Source organism: Ambystoma mexicanum, chromosome 3q, assembly GCF_040938575.1.
Source record: "Ambystoma mexicanum isolate Mex_15411 chromosome 3q, UKY_AmexF1_1, whole genome shotgun sequence".
In the NCBI taxonomy this organism is placed as follows: Eukaryota; Metazoa; Chordata; class Amphibia; order Caudata; family Ambystomatidae; genus Ambystoma; species Ambystoma mexicanum.
Window position 1 is genome coordinate 335794465 of NC_090926.1, and position 26129 is coordinate 335820593.

A 26129-nucleotide genomic window follows, 5' to 3' on the forward strand; every position below is an offset into this window, starting at 1 on the left:
AGTTGTCTCTCACGGCCCACCACACAAGGTCTTGAGCCACTCGGGTAGAAACCTGCAGGAGGTCTGACATGTGGTCCTGAAATTGTGACCATTGTCAACGAGGAGCCACTGAAGTGTTCTCATGCGCAGCTGATCCTCCAGCAACCACTAGGCCTAGTAGGTCCAAAAAGGCTGAGGAAGGGACTTGTCATTGGGATTGGAGGACCTTTACCATCCGCGAGATGTTCACCACTCGGTCCTCGGACAGGAAAGCCCTGCCCAGGGGAGTGTCCAAGAACACCCTGAAATCAAACATCATGGCACACTGAAATCTGAGACTTTTTGAAGTGCTGGGAAAAGCATCCCTTGAGGCGACCCAACACCACTGCTAGCAGCGTGGTGCAAACGATAGGACACAAAGAAAGACCGAATGGCAGGACCTTGCACTGGTTGTGATGCTGTCCCACAACAAACCTTAACTACTGCCTGTGCTTTTGATGAATTGGCAAATGGAAACAGGCATCCTGAAGGTCCAGTGAAACCAACCAGTCCTGCAATTCGAGGGCTTGCAGTATCTGGGCTAGAGTAACCATCTTGAATTTGTCCATGCATAGGAACCAATTCCGTAGCCACAGATCCAGTGTTGGACGTAAGAACCTGCCTTTCTTCTGCGGAACCAGAAATAGGTGCAATAGCACCCCTTATCTCATTCTGAGTGAAGTACTGGTTCTATGCTTCTTTTTGTGAGAAGCTGACAGACCTCCTCCAAGAGGGTGGAATCCACAGGCAAGGTGCTGCTGTTAGGGAGACAGTAGCCCTGTTGGATGACCTGTAAGATCCAGTCATTGGACCGAGCTGAAAAGAAAGTCTCCCCGCTATCTCTCCAGAGGGAGTTCGTGGTAGAAGAGGTTTTGCACAGATGGGACAGTGGCCACAGCTGCTCCACCTCTGGGGGCACCTGTACCCCTTCCCCTTGGGAAGTGTCTGCTCTGATATCTGGATCATTTGACCTTGCCTGTGAGGGACGTAGGAGGCTGAGGGACGAAACCTCTGACCCCTCGAACAAGGAGCAGAGGGCTGTTGAACAGCCAGACCCAAGGACTTTGCCGTAAACGTTGAAGGCTAGAATTTCTGAAGAGCCGTCATCGACCTTAGCACCAAACAAAATTCTGTCAATCAAATGGCATGTCCAAAAGCTTAGCTTGAACATCATGCACAAAACCTGACGTCCTCATCCAGGAGTGATGCTTGATCACTGTTCTTGTAGCCATGAATCGCCCAACAGAATCTGCAGTCAGGACTTGACACAGATGATTGTAACGAGTGGCCTCTCTGCTGCCCTGGACCATTGACAAGTAGCCCTTTCTCATCTTCTCTCTGGGATGTGGTCCACTGCATTGGCTACTGTGGTTTGCAGCCTGAAAGAGAATTTCTCCAGGGTACAAGAGGCATTGATTGCACAGAGGACAAGGCTAGCCAAGGATGCAAAAACCTTCTTCCTCCAGGCGTCCAGGCTTTTACTCACCCTTTCAGGGAAAGAGAAGGGAGGGTGCATTATTTCAGATTCGCAGTTGAGGCCTGTAGCACCAAGCTCTCGGGGTAAGTGTGAGTGACAAGAAGGCTGGATTCAAGTGCCAGGGCGGTGCATCCTAGCCAGTTACCTGGCAACTGCAGGTGCAAAGATGGACCTTTCCCCCACATCCAATAAGGAGGCATCTACTGCAACTTTGAAAGGTAGCAGGGTTTCCAGCATGTCCATCAATCTAAGCTGAATCTTAGGCCTGGGTGGAGCAGATAACTTCAGGGCATCACCCACTTTAGTTATTAGTCTCTGGAAGGATGCATGAGGCTTACCAGGGGTGGGGCTGGAAAGATGTCCAGGTCGGGGTAAGTGTCCAGACCAGAGGCCTCCTGAAAATCATAGGCCAGCATCTGGACAGCTTCACTTTCCCCATAAAACTCCTCCGGAAAGTCTCTCTCTGCTCTGGAGACTAAAGGTTCCATAACAAAGGGCACCTGATCTCCCTCTTTATCATAGATTTCATGCATCTTTGACATGAAGTGTTTCAAGGGGAAAGGAGCATACTCTCGGAAGAGCTCCTGCTTCCGCAATGCCAATTGGCACTGACGACGTTGAGGACAAAGTCATAGCCGGTGCAGAGACTTGGGCCGAAGGTGAAGTTTAACAGCGCTGGGGAATTCTTCCCTCTTTGGGTCCAGGCCGGAGCCTCTAGGCATGAGGGAGTGATACCGTGCGGAACCCGACTTGTCCCAGAAGACATGGTGGGTCCCGTTGGTGCTGAGGCTGAAACTACCGGCACCTTGGCAACAATGTCAAACACCTTGAGGTGAAAGTTCTCCCATTAATACAGGTTGGATGATTCGGTCAGAAAAGGTACTTCAGCCGTCTTTTCTGGGTATTCCTTGGAGCGGTGGCTTTTCTTCTAAAAGGAAGAATGTCATTAAAAGAATGCACTCAGGAAGCGAGACCGCTTGAAATGTTTTTTGTTTTTCTCTTTCTCCTTTCCCTTCTGCAGGGGCGATCTCTCCTCGGATCGACATTCCACGTGGCCTCAAATGGGACTGCGCAACTTCACCCTCAGTCTTCTGGACGTAGGTGAAAATCTTTGCCACCCTTTTCCAGAGGGCCTGTGGATGCATGGACTGGCTGGACGCGCAGTCCTGGATGTTGTCATCCTTGCCCAACAGTAGAGACAAATCCTGTACAGATCCGATACTGACATCAGCCGGCCGCAATCTGCACAATGTTTGAAACTGAATGCCTTCATTTGATTGGGCATGATGACGAAGAATCATTTTGAAACATCAAAAAGTATGTTCCTGAAGTGAACAGCGTGCACAGAAAAAATTAACCGATATATATGTACTTGTCCCAACGCCATGTCTAAAGAACAGCTGCTCTGTGGATAGGATATCATAGATGAGGAATCAGTGGGAGGAGGGAATCCATAAAAAATGTGGCTCATATAGATCATGTGTACTGAGAGTGCTTTAGTTAGAAGAAAGTTTCTCTTTTATTTTTTCTTGAGCACTATACATAGGCAACAACCTCTTCCAAGGGCAACATTTTCCTTCAAAAATTGATAGGTTTTGCTCTTTATCTCTTACATTACCAGAAGTGTCTCGTTTAAGGGTCTGCTTTTAAATCAGTTCCCCTGAATAATAAGTAACTGTTCCTTGTAAAGTTCTTGCCAATATTGCTGACCTCAGAGATAATTCCAAATCAAAACATGATTTCATTTAAAAATGCATTTGCTGGGAGAGCACCTGATTGCACGCAGGCAGATTTGGTGGGTAATGCAACAACAGGGCATGACTTGGTTCCATTCGGCCAGGAGAGAAATAGCATTGTGGGCCTTCCCAGGCAGAGGATACCATGCACATATTCGGAGGTCAGCAAGTGACTCAGGGAATCCAGCATTCGACACCATACAATTGAAGTCGACTAAAAGGTCTTCTGGAAAGATTGTTGAATTGCATTTAATTTCAATATGAGGTATCTGGTCTTCAACACACAATACTGATTAATGATGTTTTACATGTTGCTGTTGAGTACATTCAGTAAATAAATAACTGCAAATAGTTTTCAGCTTCGTGTATAATAAGAGTTCCTTTTCTAGATACTGAGGTTGATGGGTAAAACATGTTACCAGGCCCTAAATGGACTTGGTAACTGAAGTAGCCTGTCTCCATGCCCTAGATATGGGTTTGCAAAGCCATTGGGTTACCAATTCTTAATGCCCTTGCTCTAGAACAGGGGTCTGCAACCTTTGGCTCTCCGGGTGTTTTAAACTACAACTCCAAGCTGTTCTACCCAGTATAGCCAATGGGTATGTATCAAGGTGGTAGTAACCCATAACATCTGGAGAGCCACAGGTTGTAGACACCTGCTCTTGCTTACCGGTGCAGCCAGTCAAAAGGCCCTTGATATGGGCAGAAGAGGTCCCTTGTTCTGATTGTCAGCAGGCAAATGATTATAGGAGGTTGAAGTCTCAGAGTATGCCTGTCTTCAAGCACTGTTTTTTAACAGGCCGAGGTCTAAAGCTGCATGTCACCAGGCCTTGGTGTTGGAAGAGTGAGACTCTGTTTGTAGGTGGGTGCCTTGGTTAGGAGGAGTGATGTCCATGTTTTGGTTTGTAGCCAGTCACTGAGTATGGTTGGGTAAAGTGTCTGGGTCAGTATGTATCTATGAAGAAAAGGGGTAATGGACCATATGTACAGATGAACGTTTGAATATGTAGTAGATTGTACACTCTCATGAGTAAAGGACATGTATATATGAACATGTGTAACACTTAGTGTTAACATTCATGATTATGACTAGCAGAATGCAATAATAAGACTGCTATAGACAGACCTAAATCGAGGCACTGTGAATGTTGGAGAAAGAACACGCTGATCAAAATCATTGTGGGGTATTGGACTGAGACGCCATTGAAACAGATAATTCCCCTTTTTAAACAATAACCTTTTTCAGCAACAAACATTCAAACTAGGGAGATCATTTGCTTTATTAGATTTGCTGTACCTAATACATCTGACACAATTATACAATTGCACACATTTAATAGGGCTTCATTCGGTATATTGTAACTAAATCTACAAGCACAGGCCATAATTTGGAGCGCATAAGAATCATGGCACGAAAAAACATTTGTTTACAATCGGGATGCCATCGGCGCCATAACGCGATTACGTCACTACGGCAATGCGGCATGTCAGTATAACTGGTGGCCATTTTGCGGCTATCTGTGTTTGGCATTTGTGAACTCGGAGGCGGCCACAAGCTCACAGAAGGATATACTTCCATTTCATTAGAGCCAAGTAAGTGCAGACTAAAATATGACATGATTCACTATACATTGATCCACGTATTGTGATCATAGACTGATTGGGGAACACTTACCTCTAGATATAACAAAAACGTTGCATGACATAATTAGGGAAATACTATCTGGCAGGTGAACCACTGGATGTCCACAATTGTGACCTCATACTGAGGTGAATGGGTTACTCTCATGTTTTTAATGAAATTATCATTCAGGTCACAAATATAATACAAGATAATCTATGAAAAATTACAATATGTCTAGACATTGGTGTGTTTACTCCTAGAACAGAAGTGGAACTTAGTTTAGGGGACTATTGAGGAACTCATCATGTCACTCACTGCCAGTTGAAGCACAGGGTCTACTTAAAGTTAAGTGATGTAAAATTAGGGTAATGATCGCTAACAAAGTTAGAAATTGTATGCAATCTAAAAACTTAGTAAGGAGTCTGTCTCTACAGGTCAAGATATGGATAACATAAAGGACTTGAACGGATATAAGATGCAGGTGAGATAGCTCAAGGTTATCATCCTTTGCCTTACACATGCATCAATTCATTTTTGAAGTTTCTTTACAAACCGTCAATTTGTGTTATCTGGTTAACAACAGGAGCAAAAACAGTCTAATTGAGTGACTAAAAAGGCAGCATAGTTTTGCACTTTGAAATACCCGGGAAACTACGAGGTACTTATGTCAGAAAATGTATTTTTATATAATGAATATTTCACGAAACTGTGTTAGCAACATATCAAGGAATAATTGGATACCTATTTATACCTTGCTCTGGATTATTTATAAAAACATTTATTGAAAATTACCCCTGATGAAGAGAACAATTCTCAAAACGCATCTGCCCTTTTTAAACATTTTAAATCTTTTTCTGTACAGGTAAATGTTTGCGAATGAATGCATATTTAATTTTTATCTGAAAATTTCTTTATGAATATAATTGTCTTTGAATACAAGCAATAACTGGGACCTACTTATGTAAATTTGTTTGGCGTTTAGCCTAAGATAGTGTGCAGGGGACGGGAGTTCCCCGTATTGGGCACTCACACAATTTCATGTATGTATGTATACCGTCTATGTGCCAGGGCTGTCTTCTCACCCCCGCACCTTGATTTCTCATAAATCATAAACCTTTAAGGGACTAACAAAAACAATAACTAATTATCTTCAAAGTAAGGGTGTATGTGGTGCAAAATATCAAGCGTCAGTATGTATCTAGAGCCTAGTTTTGTATGAAGGGGATCTCCAGGCCCTCATCCTCACTCACCTCCATCCAGCAGGCCTTCATTAGCCGGTAGGTGTTGTGCGTGGCCAGCTTGGGTTTGAAGAGCCGAAGCCCAGCAGAGATATCCTCAACCACTTCTGCATTACTTCTATTCTCAAAAGGGATCTTCCCCTCTGTGAAAACTTCCCACACCAGCACACCTGTGGGAAGAGATGATCTCAAATCAGACAGGGGCAGTGAACCCTGGCACATCGATCACTTGTGGTCAGAAGCAGTGCACAGACCACCATCTGTCAACAGACACCATCACCCACAGAGAGACACACAAACAAACACACACACCAAGGCCAGCAAAAACACACCACCTCCATGAGGGCCCCCACACCATACCCATTGGTGTTGTGTCTCTAATTTACATGCCTGCAATATATGCATCATGGTAATGAGCACACCATTCTCTCATGTGTATTTTCTATTGCATCCCACACCACCTTGCTCCAGTTAACATCCCTTCTCTTGGATTGCATTTTTTCTGATTAAGTATACACTCATCCCAGTGATCACTCTCACTCACCCTTACGTTTTAATTCCTCCTCATGTTGTGAGTTATGTCTGTATGTTTTTGTCTCCCTGGATATTCCCTCTTTTCCTCTTTCCCACTGTCCTTGACCCCATTTCCTTTTCACTGCAAAGACCAGAATCTGGCTGCCACCCTGAGGAGGGTCAACATTTACATGGACAAGACTCTGCCCTTTAAAACCATTACGGTTGTGACATGCACAGTATAAAAGACAAATAGCATGGTACAACGCTCTCAAGGATTTCCGTACTGACCACAGATATGTAAGACTGGTGTGGAAATGAAAGTAAAGGCATGAGAAGAACTGGGGGTATAGGGCCAAAATAGAAATAAAAAACGCTGCTAATATGTCATGGAGTTGCAAAAAAGGGAAGTTGACATTTCTAACATAAAATCAAAGTGTTTAAAAAGCTGTCTAGTGGACTGACGGGCGCAGAATGAGATACATAAATAACATATATATATGCGAATTCGGGGATGAAAAGTCCATATGCCTATATCCGGTACCTGTGCATCGGAATATATTGTTTATGCACTCAAATGTACATGCAATAAATGGTATATAGGGAGCATCAAATGCAAACTAAAAATATGAATTCAACAGCATGTCAGAGCAATAAAAAATCGAGATTTCGCATACTCCATAGCCAACATTTTTTGGGAGAAACATGAAGGGAAGTTATGTGACTTTTCGTTTTCTGGACTATGACAATTTAACATTGGACCAAGGGGAGGAAACAGGGAAAAACTTTTGAGGCAACAGGAGACGTGTTATATCATCGATTTTGAGAGCAAAATCCCATCTGGACACAATATCGATGAGGAACTGTATACCTATCTGCGTGAATAAAACAACATTAGACCCATCGATCAGACATGCAGTTTTTATGATTTAGTCCATTTAAGGAGATATGATATCCAATTTCACGTTTCTCTCAAGTCCTCTGGAAGATATGGCTTTCATCAGATATATGCATTTTAGATGAATGGGTGATTTTCAGGAAGAGGTTTTTCATCTGTACCTATGAAGCATTTTTCTTTAATTCTCTCCCATGGATATGAGTCCGGGAAAGAAATAAAGGTGTGTCCATTGTAAAGGCAAGATCATGTGACCAAGCTACGAGTAGTATCGAAACGCGTCATCCATTGCTGGTTTTCCGCTGTTTGTCAGGCTGGGCGAGGGCTGGAAGCAATAACAATTTGAAACCATTTTTGGAATATTAAAGGAAATTTTAAATCTATTGGACTGTGGTGCAGTGTGTTTGACATACTGGAACTTTATTCTACTTTCCACTTCGTGAGTGCTGCTCAGGGCTACGCCGACGTACTGGTGTAGAAACGTTTGGAAAATATATAGAATAAACAACTCATTTTACACAAACTCTTTTTTCTCTTTTGTAGCCTCTCCTTTAATGCTTTGAGGTAGCGTAAGAGCCTTTAAGGGAACTGCACGTATGTGTCATGCGCCACCCAGCCGATTGGCGGGTACTTCCGCGATGGAGGCTCCGGCGCCGACCGTAATTCCAGCACGTTGTGTTGTTTGCGTGAAGTCACGGTCTAGTCTTCCTTCAACATGGCGATCGCTGGGAAGTATATAAGTCCTCCTCTCCCATCGATCAATGCGTTGCAACCCCCGTAGCTTCCGCTTCAACCTTTTGGGTGAGACGCTAGTTTTCCGCCTTGCAGCTTGGCCGCTCTGTCTTTTCGCCTTATCGCTCCTTGCGATACCTCTTGTTCTTCCGCTTCTCTTTCTCTTTACCTTTCTGGTTCTGGGTCAGTTTCTCTTTCAGTTCCGGCGGCTCTCCCCGGCTCCTCAGTCTCTCTCTCTCTCCCTCTCTTTCTCCTGGTTCCCGTGCTTGAGCTGCCCTTTTTGTGAGAGCGCTTCCTGGTTTCCGTCGCCTTCGGCTCTGCTCCGCCACCTCAGCCCGCAGTGGCCGTCCATCTTCACTTCTTCGACTGTTGGTCTCTCGTACTTTCCCAAGAAGGACTTCTGTCTCGACCTCCTGCCTCGCAAGGGTTTTTTGTGCCAAGAAGGCTTTTTCCCTTGTCGCCTACTACGGGAGAGGAGTCCCAGGACTGCTTGTTTCAAGCATTCACTGTGGCTTCCTCTCGTGGTAGGCAAGTTTCTTCATCCACAAGAAGAGATTTCTGCGCTCGTTGGCGTCTCAATACAGACGAATTGGAGGATTACCACTCAGGTGAGGAGGGGAAGGGAAAGGAATTGGACAGATTGCAACGCCCAGAAACCAAGATGTCGGCGGAGGAACAGATCCAGGAACTCTGGAAGGCGGTTCAGGGGTTATCACAAGAGTTGCAGACCGTCAAGACTGAAAACATAGTTCTACGACAGCTTGCCACTACCCGAGATGTTCCGCCTGCCGAACTACCCCCAATGACGCTCCCCTCAGGGAAGTTTGATGGTTCACCAAAGAAGATAAAAGAATTCTTGGAGGCGTGTGTGGTGTACTTTACCTTTAGGCCTCGTGCTTTTGCTACCGATCAATCCAAAGTTGGGTTTTTGATCTCAAACATGACGGGCAATGCCCTTGCTTGGGCCACCCCATTGGTTACCAGTGCCAACCCCATTCTACACGATTTTTCCGGGTTCCAGGGTCTACTGAAACAGACATTTGAGCGACCAGAACTAACTTTCACTGCCAGCGAGGACTTGTTGGATGTAAGACAAGAGGCCTCAGATGTTCTTACATACATATCTCGATTCAAGGCTCTGGCCGCAGAAGCGGGTTGGCCGGAACAAGCCCAGTATGACATATTCCGAAGGGGCCTTCGAGAAGAGATCAAGGACGAGCTAGCCAGGTCCTCCCGACCACCAGCCTTTTCTGATTTGCTGTCTTCCGCATTACAGATTGAGTACCGCCTTCAGGAACGCCGAGCTGAACGCCGCAAGCACCGCCTCACGACGGGTTCTCCTGCCTCCACTCCGTCTACGTCCTCTTCTTACCCTTCCTCCCATTCCTTCGAAGAACCAATGCAGATTGGGGCTACCAGAGGCCCTCTTTCGTTTGCTGAGCGAAGACGGAGAAAAGAGAAAGGACTGTGTGCCTATTGCGGGTCAGAGCAGCACCTACTTAAGGAATGCCCGGTGGTACCAACCAAGTCACAGGGAAACGAAATTCCTCGGCGCCAGTAGGGACTTGGTTCCGAGGATCATCTTGCAATTTCCTATGTCCCTACGTATCTCTCTCTATTACTGCTCCCAGCACTTTGGAAGATTCCAGGCTAATGGTGATTCCGGTATGTATCGAATCCCGGGGGAGATCCATAGATGCCCTAGCCCTCTTGGACTGTGGGGCTGCCGGAAACTTTGTGGACACTCTGTGGGCTGAGAAGGTAGGCCTTCATAGAGTAGCCCGTAATGAAGATCAAAAGGTTGAAGGGGTGGACGGTTCTCCCCTCTCTTCGGGCCTGATAACGCATACCACGGAGGAACTAGGAGTCACCATTTTCCAACATACAGAGGTGCTCAAGTTCGATATCATCCGAGCAGCCCATTTTCCGATCATACTAGGAATAACTTGGCTGCGCAAGCACAATCCTCAGATAGACTGGACCTGTAACCAGTTGAGTTTTCTGTCTCTATTTTGTAAACAGCATTGTTTCTCAAAGTCATTTCTGAACAAACACCAGACCGCGACGATATTGACAAGTGATCATGTGGGTATTCACGCTTTGCCACATTTTTGTGTACCCTACCAGGAGGTATTCAAGGAAACAATACCGGCGAAGCTGCCTCCTCATAGGCCGGAAGACTGCTCTTTGGAACTAGAACCAAATGCTTTGGTCCCTTTCAGCCGGATGTTCTCTTTAACCCAATCTGAGAGACGAGTATTAAAAGGGTATTTGGATACTAATCTGCAAAACGGTCTTATTCAACCCTCCAAGTCTCCGGCAGGAGCTTCTTTGTTTTTCATAAAAAAGAAGGACTCCTGCGATTTGCGTCCTTGCATCGACTACAGAGGGCTTAACAAGGTAACCATAAAAGACCGTTATCCCATGCCCCTCATTTCTGAAATCATAGAGGCTGTTCAAGGGGCTCGCATTTTCACCAAACTGGACCTACGTAACGCATACCATTTGCTTCGCATTGCCAAGGGTGATGAATGGAAGACGGCATTTCGCACCCCGTTCGGGCTATACGAATACAAGGTTATGCCATTCGGATTGGTAAATGCCCCAGCTATATTTCAGCGGTTCATGGATCGATTATTTTCCAATCTGCTTTTGGTCACGGTCGTCGTCTATCTGGATGACATTTTGGTTTATTCATCAGATCTCGATTCCCATATGCTTCACGTGACTCAAGTACTAGAGCGCCTTCAACATTACGAACTTCTGGTCAAACCAGAAAAGTGCGTGTTCTTGGCCTCCTCAGTGCATTATCTGGGATACGTTCTCTCTGGGGAGGGTATCTCCATGGATGAAAGCAAGGTCGAGGCCATACTGGGTTGGTCCTCCCCTGGTAATGTGAAGGAAGTACAACGGTTTCTTGGTCTCTCGAACTTTTACAGAAGGTTCATACCAAACTTCTCTGAGGTAGTACTTCCCATCACAAGTCTCTTGAGGAAAGAGTCAGGGCCTTTCCTGTGGTCACCAAAAGCTGAACAGGCTTTTAGGAATCTGAAGAGATTGTTCTGTTCCGCTCCGGTTCTTCGTCATCCAGATCAAAACCTACAGTTCATTGTTGAAACAGATGCATCTGCCATGGCTATCGGGGCAGTACTTTTGCAAACCTACAATACTGTGGAACATCCAGTCGCCTATCTCTCTAAAACATTATCCCCCAGCCAACTCAATTATTCGGTTCTCGAAAAGGAACTACTCGCGATGAAACTGGCTTGTGAGGAGTGGCGACATCTACAGATGGGAGCACGTCATCCCTTTATCCTCAGGACCGACCATAAAAATCTCAAGGCCTTACAAAACTTGGAGTGCGTGAATTCTAGACAAGCCAGATGGGCCTATTTCTTTGCCCAATACGACTTCCATATCACTTATGTACCTGGCACCTCTAATAAAGTGGCGGACGCCTTGTCTAGGAAGGAGATTCCCGGGGAGGGTGCCCTTTATCCTCGGGAGACCATGTTCAAAAGGAATAAGATCCTGGGATTTATCAATGTTTTCTTTCAGGAAATTAAGACCGCTATAGCTTCGGAAAGGTCAACATCCTTGAGACCACAAGGAAAGGCATACACCGAGAGGGAAGGTTTAGTGTTTTTTGGTAACAGACTGTACATTCCGGAAGGTCCTTGGCGCAAGAAGATCATTCGGTGGTGCCATGACTCATTGACTGCGCATTATAGAGGAGTGCTTAACACAACCGAACTCATCGCAAGGAGATTTTTCTGGCCAAAGTTGAAAGGTGATATTAAGGACTACGTCAAGGCTTGTCCGACATGTGCCAGAGCGAAATACCCCTCTGGGAGGCCTTTAGGTTTGCTTACCCAACCAGAAATGCCAACACGCCCATGGGGTCTCAGATCGACCGATTTAATTGTGGACCTACCGGTGTCTAATTCCTGTACCTGCATCATGGTGACGATTGACACCTTCACCAAGTTGGCGCACTTTTCTCCGCTGCCTGGATTACCTACCGCCACTCAAATGGCAGAGACCTTTACAAAAGATGTCTTTAGACTGCACGGCCTACCAGATAAGATCATTTCCGACAGAGGTAGTCAGTACGTCTCAAACTTCTGGAAGGCTTTGTGTTCTAGGGTCGGCATAGAACGGGCACTTTCTTCTGGTTTTCACCCTCAGTCAAACGGCCAGACGGAACGACTAAATGCCACCCTAGAGCAATACCTGAGATGCTATGTCAACCAACATCAGGATAACTGGGTTTCTCTATTACCCACAGCGGAATTTATGTACAACAATTCCACCCATTCCGCTATAGGTCTCACTCCTTTTTTTTGCACGTACGGAGTGCATCCTCGATCCATTTTTCCCCTGATTCCAGTGCCCACCAATTCTCCTACTGCAGAATCAGTGCTCCAATCCATTGGGGAGGCGCATAAGACAGCTAAATGCAGTCTGCAAAGGAGCAGAATCCGGAACAAGGAACAGGCGGACAAACGCAGGCAGGATTGCCCCGATTGGAAACCGGGGGATAGAGTGTGGCTCTCTACCAAGTTCCTACCTCGATGGGTTCACCCTTCCAAACTTTCTCCTCGTTTTCTAGGACCTTTTTCCATTCTGTCTAAAATCAATCCTGTTTCTTTCAAATTGAAATTGCCTCCTCCTCTCAATCGCATTCACCCTGTTTTTCACTCCTCTCTTCTTAAGCCCTTCACTCAAGATCCCCACCAAAGACTCCTTCCTCGTCTTCCTATGCAGGGTTCTGGGGGTGCTAAGGAGTATGAAGTTGCGGCTATCCGTGACTCCAGATACTACAGAGGTCGATTAGAATATCTGGTCTCGTGGAAGGGTTACCCGGAGTCGGAGGACTCCTGGGAGCCGGTCTCCCACATACATGCCCCCCGATTGCTGAGAGGTTTCCATCGGTGTTTCCCGGGTAAGCCTGGGGGTCCTCGTTTTGGAGGGGGGCATACTGTCATGCGCCGCCCAGCCGATTGGCGGGTACTTCCGTGATGGAGGCTCCGGCGCCGACCGTAATTCCAGCACGTTGTGTTGTTTGCGTGCAGTCACGGTCTAGTCTTCCTTCAACATGGCGATCGCTGGGAAGTATATAAGTCCTCCTCTCCCATCGATCAATGCGTTGCAACCCCCGTAGCTTCCGCTTCAACCTTTTGGGTGAGACGCTAGTTTTCCGCCTTGCGGCTTGGCCGCTCTGTCTTTTCGCCTTATCGCTCCTTGCGATACCTCTTGTTCTTCCGCTTCTCTTTCTCTTTACCTTTCTGGTTCTGGGTCAGTTTCTCTTTCAGTTCCGGCGGCTCTCCCCGGCTCCTCAGTCTCTCTCTCTCTCCCTCTCTTTCTCCTGGTTCCCGTGCTTGAGCTGCCCTTTTTGTGAGAGCGCTTCCTGGTTTCCGTCGCCTTCGGCTCTGCTCCGCCACCTCAGCCCGCAGTGGCCGTCCATCTTCACTTCTTCAACTGTTGGTCTCTCGTACTTTCCCAAGAAGGACTTCTGTCTCGACCTCCTGCCTCGCAAGGGTTTTTTGTGCCAAGAAGGCTTTTTCCCTTGTCGCCTACTACGGGAGAGGAGTCCCAGGACTGCTTGTTTCAAGCATTCACTGTGGCTTCCTCTCGTGGTAGGCAAGTTTCTTCATCCACAAGAAGAGATTTCTGCGCACGTCGGCGTCTCAATACAGACGAATTGGAGGATTACCACTCAGGTGAGGAGGGGAAGGGAAAGGAATTGGACAGTATGCTGCATAACAATATGTGCATTAATTCCCCGTCTCTGTGAATACCATTCCACTCCTCGCCTCAGCACGTGGAACTGGCTAGCCTCAGAGCTAGGCATCCTCACTATAGCAGTGCAACTAATTTGTTCCACTTGAGGCAGGACGTAGCATTTTGCTATGAAAAGTTTTAGCCAACACTGTTGGCTGGAGGCAAATTATACTTTTGGCATTGTGTGTGTGTGGGTGGATGGGGTGTGTTCTACTTTCTTCCTCCACCATATGCAGAAATGTCGGCATGTCTAACCTGGCTGCCTCTGGAAACCCCCTGAAAAGAAATAGGTGTATTCTAAAAATGCACTTCTTTATCAGGCGATAATGTGCAATAGTTTGTGCTGTGTCATGCCATATTGAGCCTGGCCCAGGGCTTTGCTCCCAGAGGAGCCATGGTTCAAACCCACCCTTATTTACAAGTGCCCAGATTTCCTGACAGCTTCCCTGTCTGTTGATCTGGGCCATTCTGTTTGCGCCGCAGGGGAAGTGTAAGGGCTTTGCCTGCCTGGTTTATTTGGCTTGGTTTCAAATTGCCTGGGATCACTATGGCACCCTGGAACCGTAGTAGACCTAAAGGCCTGATTGCTTCCAAGCCAAAGACAGTGCTCAGTAGCCTTAAATATTTTGCACAAACAGAGAAGCTTTCAGAATACTGTGGTGGGGTGGTTTGGCACAGTATAAAAACTTTGTACTTTAAAGATGATGAACTGGAGGCTTGCAGCCCTTTAAGATGAGCAGCTGTACCCTGGAGATAGATGGGGATGCAGATTTTATTCATAAATCAATAATCAGGATGACACAAATAGTTGGGTAAAGTTTGTCTGTTTTAATGTTAACTATCTTAAAACAGGGAGTACAAAGAACATCAGCAATCGCTCGATACTCTGACTCTAACTACTTCATTACTAAGTTGGGTTCTTATACCCATAATTGGTCATAGCTGACGTGTTGACTTGCATTATTCCAATGTCATCCGACGTGGCCAACTACAGAAACTTATCGGGATGTGGGATTGGTTCTAAGTGAATAACTAAGCATAGGTTATATATCTGTATGGAGTAACGGAGAGAGGTAATAGGATAGTTAACATCAGGTGGGGCAACTAAGCCCTCCCTTCAAAATGGCCACTATGGACGTCATTAAATGTATGACGTCCCATTGGCTACACAAACTATAGGACCCCCAACTACGTGGTCCCCTACGATTGGTTGTCTACTAAGCCCCGTCAGTGATTTTCCACCTATGTGAGCAGCACGCAGACCGAAACAACCAGGTGCCGGTGACCTTGTCTTGATACCAGCTTCCCACCAATTAAAAATGTAATCCATCATCACCTCAATGGTCCAGTGTCAATTAGAACTTTAAAGTTGGCCTTGAGTCTGTACTTTTCTCTGAGAATTTTGAAGGAGTATGGGCACTATCCGGCTTCCGTGCGTAGGTGTGATCTTCTCGTCCGTCCAACTTTCTTCCATCACGTGACTGCACACCATGAAATTAAGTCTTTCTGTGTATTTTATTTTATTTTTGAGAGTCTTCTGACGTATTTTGTTTTTGCTTGACCTTTCTGAACAGGAGCTTCTGTTCTTTCACATTAATTGTATCTAATGTCAGCCAAATCCAGTTTGACAAGACCTTGGCCTTCTTGGCTCAGTGAACTCCTTAGATGCATTTTTTTTTATTTGATGGATTTTCTCAACTGCGACACTAGAATGAGGCCTTCCTCGCTGTTCAGTACTGCTTTTTACGTAGTGGAAACATCCATCCTTTACTTGTCCATATGTATCTATGATGTATACATGTATATGTTGGCGCTTGCCGCGATCTAACTATTTTAAAAGCAGGTTTCTAGCTTCATGATTACTTTGCTGCTTGCATTACATTGCATCTGTACACGTTTAAACTAGGTTTCTTCATCAGCTTTTTGACATAAGTTTCTTTATCCTGATCCGAAGATGTCACTTATCCTTTGTATTTCTCTGTTCTTTATAAATCCTCTGCCTCTCTGGTCTGGTTATCTTTCTATATGGGTGTCGATTCAGCTTTGTATAATGTCACCATTCATCCTGGTCATTCAGCTTCTTTGCTTCTTCATCAGGAATCTCGTTCAAATGGCCATCATATTGTCTTGGATGCAGGTATGGTTTCCTCAATGGGTACTTTACCTCCCATATTCTCTTAGGTATAGGTATTCTTATGGGTACTGCACAGAGTCCACGCTCTTCTCTTTGCTGGTTCACCTGTTCGGTATACGTCACATATTTTGGTTGATACGCTTCAGGTAATGTAGGCGGGGCAGGTGGAGTGGGGGTACTTGGCCCCTCCTCTACAAAGGGAAACAGCATGGGCAATTTTGCAAATTTTTCAGACAGTGGCACATATGGCAAATTTGCATTTCTGACATACAATCTCTCACAAATGTTTTCATGAAAAAGATTTGCAGGTGAACAACATGCACAGATCAGTGGCGTCGGGTTCTGGGGATTTTCCGGGGCCATGACACCAATTGGGAAAACCCATCTGCACTGTGCAAGGAAACAATGTGTATACACTTCCTATGCCACTTCCCTATAATCTAGGCAATGGCAACCCCTGGGAAATTCATGAATTGGTTTTCCTGGTGCAGATCACTGTTTCTCCTGCTGTGAGCCCATTTTGGAACACAGTTACTTGGGTTGCATGCCCATTCTCTCCGCTTTGGCTTGTTGTCTGGCTGCTGGGGAGCCCCTCAGTGCTGATCTCTAGGTGCACTGGTGTTCATACTGTTGGCTGTGACTCCAAAGTCCTGTGAGGTGACCTTAATGCAGCATAGAGCCAGTGCTGTACAAGCAGCAAAGCATGTTCTAGCCTTAAGGTAACAGTAAATGCACAGTAACATACATAATAGAAGGGTGCCAGACTATTACTGTTCAGAATGACAGACATCTCGCCCTTCTCATCCTACCTACCCTGTTTGTACCACATCCACCTCTGCGTTCCCCACAGTCCAATGAACTAAGCTTGGGCTATATTTTCTCTCCATAGATGTTATGTATTACCACTAATACCAAAGACTTTTTTCCACTATGCTCAGCAGTGCAACACTAAATTTGTATCCGATATGAAAAAAAGTTACTGCATTCACTTATTCACCAGTGCAACACTATATGCAATATAAAACATGCAATATAAAACATTTCTGATGCATTAACTCAATGTTGCAGACAAGTGGACATGTGTTGACTGTTTCTTTGACATATTGATGACCAATAAACCCAACCAAAACATTGGAAAGGAAAAAAGACTATCAAGACCAGACGAGGAAGCAGTGAGACTGCTGGCAGGGCAGACACTGACTGGTAATGTTTTTACTTAAAACCAATGCTTGGTGTTATTAGCTCACCCATTGCTGGCACCTGCATTGGTTATTTTCACAAGGGAACCGCCATAGCTGCTGGTAAACGTAAGCATCTCATGTTAGTGGATGCTTTGCAGCTATGCATGTCATATGCCATTTACTCAGTGATCGAAGTGAAGCGGGAACAGTCGGGAGCGGTGTTCCACTACTTTTTATTTTTCCTGTTTGCCATTCCTCTACTTTTTTTACGACCATATTCTCCATTCTATACAGAGGATTTGTCCATTCATGTGCCTGTGCAAGTGTAAAGTTATAATAGGAGCCTTAGTTACTAGTCACTTAGATTACTGCAATGCCCGGCCGTACCACCTTGTCACATGTGGCACAAAGCTTCCGCCTACCCTCTCCAATGCCGAGACCACAGTTCCACTACTTTTTTCGGTAAACAGATAACAATGCATTTACTACAGGGTACTAAATGTTAGGTTTTCGTCTGCAAGACACATTTAATGCTGAGGATTGTGTGCGTCTTTTCACACCCATCTCTGCTAAGAACTTCGTTAACCCAGATCTGGCTCTAATATGTGGGTTCCGTAGACCAGAGCAGTAGGACTCCAATGTGGAGCAATTTAGTTTGTGTCCCATGGTTTGAGTTATACAGGAAGAGGTAGGGCCTTCTCTTTGCTGCATATCGTCAGGACTTGATTATGCAATTTATATTTTGCATGTTTTGGCAGCAGGTTATTTGAGGTAGAGGGGTAGAGGGGACAGCAGTTGATTTTAAAGTCATTAGGGTGGCTTTCTAGGGAGTAACTAGATAGCCTTCCTGACAAGCCCAAGCTTCCTTCTGTCCCAACCAGATAGTCTCACTCGGCTGGATCCTGTACCTACCTCGTGTATTCTCCCAATGCTTTGTAGGGTCCTGCCCTGTCCTCCCCTGGGTTCCCTAACGTTCAATGGTGGGATTCTTTACTTATGGCTGGGGAGAAAAACCCTGGAGCCTGGGGAATCCTCCATCTTCCTCCTACAGGACTTACAGCACAGAGTGGGTGGTGGCACCCTTTTCGCAGGGTCAGTCCAGTCTTATTACCCTACCTAAAACATCGGAAGGGTCTGAGCAGGCAAGGGCCACCCAAAATCTGTAAATGACCACTCAGCAGCGTTGTGTGGGCATTTACCAGTGTTAATGTCACTGCGGCGGGCCCAACTACATTAGCTTCAGGCCGCACTTGTTAGACAACCCTGGCTACGCCTCTGTTGCAAAGTAGTCTTTAGTAAGATGTGCTGATACCCCCTAATCAAAGGAAGCTTAGAAAAGGTGAGAGCTTCATTGAGCAGCTGTACATGGCATTGATCATGGGTGGAATGTGCCTTTTCCTCTGAATGGCCTCATTGGGAAGTCTGATGTCAATGCATATGCTATTCTTTCCATTGGAGTCCCTTCTCAGCACTAGAGCTATAGGGGACACCTAGGAGGCGTGACCACTGACCGGCGCAGTGCTGTCCTGGTCAAGCGATGACTATAGCTTATCTTCAACTTGCTTCTGAACCATGAACAGCAATCCAGGATACTGTTTGGCTACTACTAGTTTTAAGGATTCATCATTGTGTAACTTGATTTGGCACCCTCTCAATGTTCCTAGATCATGGAGTGATGTTGGTGAAAGCTTCTCAACAAGTCTGAACTTCTCTAAGGTTTCCGTTGTTATATTTTAATTGGTTATTTATAACGTGCTTAATACCCAGAGGTTTCTAAGCGTGCACCCGGGGATCGAACCTGTGTTGCTCCGCATCATCTTGCTTCCAAGGCGAGCGCGTTGCCCCTGAGCTATCCTCCCGAGAGGAGCAAAAGAGCTCACACCATCATTCTCAGTTAGTAGAAAAGATAGAGACAACTTTATTATCTAGTTAGAAAATCCACAGAGCTACATGTTCCCTCTAGAAGAACAATCTTACAACAACCTGACCCACGCACCGACCTACACCTTTATAGCTTCTAACCTTGTGATCGAAAGGGAAACCTGCTGAAGATGCTTTGACAACAAAGATTCATGGTCCAGTCTCTCAGATGAGTCCTCTCTCCCTGCTCAGTTATTTCTGGAAACAAAGACAAGTCTGACGTAGATATAGGTGTCTCCACTGCGCTGATCGCCTGAAAGAGAACCTTCCAGAAAGCTCTTGCTTAAGCGACAATCAGGATCGCCATCATCCTTTCAACACAAGGTTGCATCTTTCTACTGTTATCTGCTCAAACCCTCAGTCTGGATGGCCTTTTCCATGTGACACCGTTGGTGCCCCGCACAGAACAGATGCCCTGGCAGCTTCATGGCTCAACTCAAAAGATGCTATTTAGTCGCGCATGTGAGTTTAACAGAGAAATACATAACACAACAATAACTGAACCATTATATAAAAAGCCCATTATGATTAGCTGTAAAAGGGAGATTGTTAGAGTGTCTATTCTGGGCACTGACATTAGAGAAAAGCACAAGTGACATGATAAGATCATGTGACCAAACACCAATAAAGAAAACATGAGACATAATAGATCAGCACCCACACTGAGTACAATATGGGGATCGGGCCATTTGCATAGCAGATTGGAAACAGAGGGCACATCCACTGTGTCCCTCTCGTTGCTCATGACACATATCTCAGAATTGCCCATATGGACTTCATCACAGGGTTGCTTGATCTTTTTCTTCTCCTGGGAGGATTTAGTCAGACCCAGATGATATAGGTCCATCTGTGCTAGACTCAGCTCAGGTCGACCTCTCCTGTACACGCAGGTCGCTTCCCCCAAGATGTTATCCGTGGTGGTGTCACCTCATTATTTCGTGGCCGTAAATGCAGAATTTTGAAATGTGCATTTCAACGCATTTATATGTGGGGGTGGTGGATTAGGGTAATACATATTGTAAGAGCAGTATGTTGGGAGTTGCAGCGGGTCTCCCCCGCATAGAAGTGCATTGAAATGTGTGGGGGGGTAGGTATTTTTGGCTACAGTATTTTATTTTCAAGAAAATCGCATAGATCCATCTGTGGCCCTTCAGTTGATGAGGAACTGTGTAAGGTACTAACACAGCATGAACCCACTAATGTCTGTGGCTGATTTCTCCCCTATTGCAATAAATGTATCTACTTAACTGATGGTGACAAGAAGGGGACAGAGAGATGGCAGCAGTGTGTTCTTCTGTCACCACCTGACACACTCTGTGTGTGATTTGGTACAACATTCATCCTGACAGCTGAAGGGAACCGAGTTCCTTCCTTTCTTAGAAGATCTTTGCACCAATTACAGCTTTGCCCTACCAGTAGTAATAGAGAAATCTCTATTACACAAGTTGTATGTGTGTCATTTGAGAGCCACCATCATGAAAAAATGGCAAACAGCCACATGCTGGAGGGCTGCCATGGACACTGGCATCGAAGTGGCCATGCACAATGGCAGCATTGTCCGTTCGATGACAAAAGACTGTTAGCCCAGAAAACTCCCCTACATAAAATGAAGTGCCCTGATCGTCGGTGGTACAGGCCTGTTTTGGACTTTGTAGGCCCTCTCAACCGCATGCTGGAATCTGAGAAATATGAATAGTCTAATAGAACATTTGAAGCATTGATAGAACAGTACTTCTTTAGTGAAATCAAAACCACATCGACATACGAATTCCAGCGGAAATCTTCCAAAGAGAAGGATGCCCAAGTAAACTCGTAAAACAAAGAATATAGATCAAATCCCACAAGATGAAAAACAAAAAACACAGCAGTCACCCTCTTTGACGCTGTTATATGTGCATCTCACAAAAATATACATATTCTCAGAATTATAGTATCATATATGCTTTACAGTATATTTACATTAGGAATTACCATATAAGGATTTGATCAACTGTTGAGCAATGCATTTTACAGAAGCTCAAAAATAACTGTAGTTCACAAACATGTTTATGTATCTGTTAAACAACATTCACATACATGTTATGGCCACATGCCACATTCAAACTTATATTTTTTGTTGTTGTTGCCATTCATGTGCCAAAGCAATGTCAACATGTTCTTTAGTCACCTAAGAAACATAGCACCTTCTAAGGTTCCATAACAGTGTATATGTAAGGAAGCATCCTGTTCAGGTGAGCAGATTCATCTTGAACAGGAGGGCCTTCGCTTATGGGAATACATACTTATGGGAAACTTACCTGGACTCTTGGACGTCCTTTACTTCAGAATGGCGATGAGCTGAGCCCCTGGAGGACCTCCTGCTCTTTTCTTGCTTCATACTTGCTGCCTTCTGCTTCTTCATCAGAACGCTCCATGGTTTCGGCTCTTTGTGCTCTCTACTGCTGCAGCATTATCCTGGCTTCCTGCTACCCTGCGTTCCCATAGGCTGAAGAGAAAAAATCCCTGTCTGCTTAACGTGGTCCTGAGGTGGATCATCCGTTGCTCCGGAGCGTTCTCTGAGTAGAGGACCCATTGCCTTCCTGCTGCCTGTCACCTGAACTTCGCTATGTGGCCTACGTTTCTGGCGCAACCTACCTGCCTTGCCTGATACCAGCTTAAGCAACTTGCGCAGACCCAGTTGCCAACCACGGACCTACTTGCCAGCCACCCTCCCAGCAAGCCCTGCATTGGTGTTCTTTTCCGGCTCTCCCACTGAGAACGCACCAACCCTTAATGGAATTGTGGAACCTCTCCTGCTTGCATCTAAACCTCCGCGTGTACCTGCCTGTGCCAGTCTCTCAGGAACATTTTGACTTGCCAGTAAGAGAACCGTGACCCTGTGGATTACCCGACGCATGTCGGCGACTGCGTGAATGTACTGCTCTGCTACTGCTCCAACAGGCACTTGTTTGAACGCTTTGATAGTATTTTATTTTATGTATTTAATTGCTACTCCTTATGCTCAATGACAACAGCATGCTTTGCTTCTTACCGGATCTGTTGACTCTATCCTGTAGAGCTGTAGTACTCTTTGCTAAACGTGGTATTTGTCAAAGGTCCACACCACGCACACGGTCTCACTGCCCCTTTTATTGGTTTTATTTCCACATTAGGATGAAGGCTTGCAGGTGATAGGATTCCCTACTTTCCCAATTACCAGAATGTATTGCATATTGAATTCACATGGTGTTTTATTTATCTATCTTCTGCTATTTAATTACTACTTCACATTGTATTCTGTTCTCTCACATACAAACATGGAAAACCTGCCTCCCCATTTTCTTCAATCTCCTGGCGAGCCACTGGTTCCATGGGAGACATGGAAAAGTGACGTTACAGCCATTCATGGTCCAAACCTTAATATGCAGAGGCTGAGAGCACTCTTGATGCACTGTTTGTGCCATGAGGCCAGGAGGATTTTAAAGAGTCTTCCTGATTTGTCTCCAAACCCCCCAGGGGCAGGTGAAATTTCGAGTTGCCCTCTGCTTATGATATTATTTTAAAAAGATTAGATAAACATTACGAAAAGAAGGTCAGTGTCATTTTACAGCAATATCATTTCAGTTCAAGAGAACATGCCAAGGATGAGTCCATTGAATCCTTCATTACTGCCCTTAGGGAACTTGCGAACACTTGTGACTTTGGTCCCTCCTATAATGAGCGTCTTTGTGATTAGTTCATGTTAAAGGTCAAGGAGATTCAGATAAGAGAAGAAATCTGGTCAAGAGGTGACCATAGCTTGGAGGAGGTGTTAGAAATTACCAAAAGAGTTCAGCATATGTTGACATGTGTTATGGAGTTAGATACTAGAAAACACAAAGACACCATCAATATAGTATCTTCTCAAAAGTCAAAGTCAAAACCACTGAAAAAGAAACCCTTGATGAAAAGAGATGATAAGGAGGCAAGGGGTGATAAAAAGCCTCTAGGCCATAAACCCTTAACTTCTCCATGTCCTAGAAAAGTGCTTCTCACTTAGCTAATAATCCCACCTGTGCAGCAGACAAAGCTCAGTGTGGGAAATGTGGCAAGAAGGGCTACTTCACCAGGTGTTGCCAAAACATGTCACGAAAAGTTGTGAAGGAGACTCATATTTGGAGGACGAATATCCAGAGGAAATTGTTTCTGATCATGAACATTCTGGAATTAGTTGGTCTGTATGTAAGGTGGGGCCTTCTAGAAATCTTGATGTGAAGCCTCACTCAATTGTACCTGTGAATGGAGTGGCGGTAAAAATACCTATTGATTCAAGATCAGATCATACAATCATTAATAGGGATACTACGCAGTACAAAAGTTCTAATGTTAGTCTCAAATTAAGGCCAGTGCCTATGGTGGTTCAAGAATAACAATATTGGGGTGATTTATGGCAACATTGGAGTGCAAAAACAAGATTACTAGGGACAAAATGTATGTCTCTGACAAAGGTGGATGCCTTCTGGGATGTTATCAGCAATGTGATATGGGTTTGACGATTAACCCCAAGGATCCTGGCTGTTTAGCCACTATTACTCCAAAGCCCAAAAACAACATTCCTTTTGTGTTTAGGGAAAGGTTAGGCTGTTTGAGTAGGACGTGTCACAAAATTAAACTGAGAAAGGGGTCCATACCTATAGCTAACAAGATATGTTCCACTTGCTCTTAGAGAAGAGGTCTCCAAGGTAATTACCAGGTTGATTAATGAAGACATTATAGAGCTGGTGGAGGCTTCTGAATGGTGCTCCCCAGTGGTGGTGAGGAAACCCAATGGAAGTGCCTGCCTTTGTGTTGGCTTAAGAGCTTTAAACAAATGTGTTGTAGTCAATCGTTTTCCTCATCCAAACATTGTGGAGATGGTCAGTCCTACGGTGGGTGCTAACATATTTTTCACACTCGATTTATCATCAGACTATCATTAGATTAGACTCCATCCTGAGACCTCACCACTTTCATCACACAAGATGGCACCTTTAGGTTTAAAAGGATGCCTGTTGGTTTAATTTCTGCAGCAGCATTTTTTCAAAGAATGATGAAGAAAGTGGTGGGTAATGTCTTCTATTATCAAGATATATTTATTTTTATGTCTTGAGTATTTATAAAGCACCTATATAGCAAATGGTGTAGCAAGACAGGGAGAGAGGGAAGGAAGAAGTGAAAAGGAGGGTCTTGAGACGCTTCCAGAACTTAAGGCGATCCGGCTCAAGCCTGAGAGGGGCAGGGAGACCATTCCAGAGGGAGGCTCCTGCCAAAGAGAGTGATCTAACCCCCATTCTGTGCTGGGAAAGGAGCCTGATCTGCAGAGAGTTGGAGCTAGAAGACTGACGGGCTATAGCAGGGGGGTATTAGAGTTGGACATAGCGGGGTCCCAGGCCCCAGAAAGCCTTGAGGATGATGCAGAGGGTCTTGAACTTAATACTTGCAGTCACTGAGAGCTAGTGGAGAGATTTTAGGGCTGGAGAGATGTGGTCCCTGGTCTTGAGGCCAAGGGTAAGTCTTGCAGTCTTATTCTGGATTAGTTGACGGGGCGAAGAGAGGATGAAGGCAGATTGAGGAAGCGGCTGTTCCAGTAGTCCAGACTAGAGAGGACCAGAGCTCTGGAGACGTTGAGTTTCTGGGAGAAGGTGAGGAAAGGGAGAACGCCTCTGAGGAGGTGAAGTTGAAAGTGGGCCTTCTTGCAAGGTCTGCGATGTCCGGAGAGAAGGAGAGAGAGGAGTTGAAGATGATACCCAGGTTTTTAGCCTCAGAAGAGGGTGAGGGGGTAGACCCAAGGAGGGAGGCTTGAGAGTAGAAGGAGGGAGCAGGAGACCCAATAAGAAGGATTTCAGTCTTACTGGCATTAAGGCAGAGATCGTTAGCAGTGCACCATGCCAGAATAGCAGTCAGTCAGGAATGAGAGAGGAAGAAGAGTAGGCAGTGGAGAGAAGCTTAAAGGAGATCTGTGTGCCATCCGCATACCACTAGAAGTGAGGAGAGAAGGTAGAGTTCAAGTGGGCCAGAGGGGCAAGGAAATGTTGAAGAGCCACAGTGAGAGAGAGCCCAGAGGGACGCTGCAAGTAGAGAGTGAGGTGGAGGAGAGGAAAGGCCCAGTGGAACCTGGGAAGGTGATTCAAATAGGAAGGAGGTCAACCAGTCTAGTGCCAGGTCCATGATACCAAGGTTATCTCGTATCTGATTTATGAGGGTGGCATAATTCAAAGGAAGAGGAAAGATTAAGACGGATGAGAACGGAAAGAGAGTTGGAATCGAGGTTTGAGAGCAAGTCTTCACAGTGTTCAGGAGAGCAGTTTCCATGCCTCTGGCTGCTCTGAAGCCAGACTGGTAGTCGTGGAGACAGCCAACCGATTCAGTGTGGTGGATCAGTTGGGAGATGAACAACTTCTCCAAGAGTTTGCCCAGGAAGGGGTAATGGAATTAGGGCGGTAGTTAGCCGGGCAGGAAGGGTTGGCAGAAGGCTTTTTAAGGAGAGGGTGCACAAGGGAGTGCTTGAGGGGTAGTGGGCAGGAGCAAGTGGCAAAAGAGTGATCGCAGAAAGAAGCCATGGCAGGAGTGAGGGAGGTAATGTTGTCCTTGATAATTCTGGAGGAGAAGCAGAAAACCTGTTTGGAGGCGACTAACATAGAGAGGGCAAGCTTAGAGACCTCATCCGGTGCTATGGGACAGAAAGAGGAGAGTAAGAGCGAATGGGAGAGCGGGGCCATGGGAAGCCTAAAAGGTGGTGAGGGAGGGGAGTAGAGGAGAGTGAGGACAGGATCTCCTGAGTTTTGGTTATGAAGGGGGAGGCCAGTGTATTCTAGAGGGACTGGGATGGAAGAGGCGAAGAGGAGACTGCATGATTGGCGAGTTCCTTACAGATTTAGAA

General features: G+C 45.6%; 1 protein-coding gene across 1 annotated transcript in view; it reads right to left on the reverse strand.

The window, feature by feature from the left end:
* The window catches only part of ITK (IL2 inducible T cell kinase), a 496552-nt gene that overhangs the window by 16585 nt on the left and 453838 nt on the right, over positions 1 to 26129 (reverse strand). The window contains exon 16 of the mRNA XM_069653933.1: positions 6106 to 6263. Coding sequence (XP_069510034.1) covers positions 6106 to 6263 — 158 coding nt within the window. The remainder of the gene's footprint in view (positions 1 to 6105; positions 6264 to 26129) is intronic.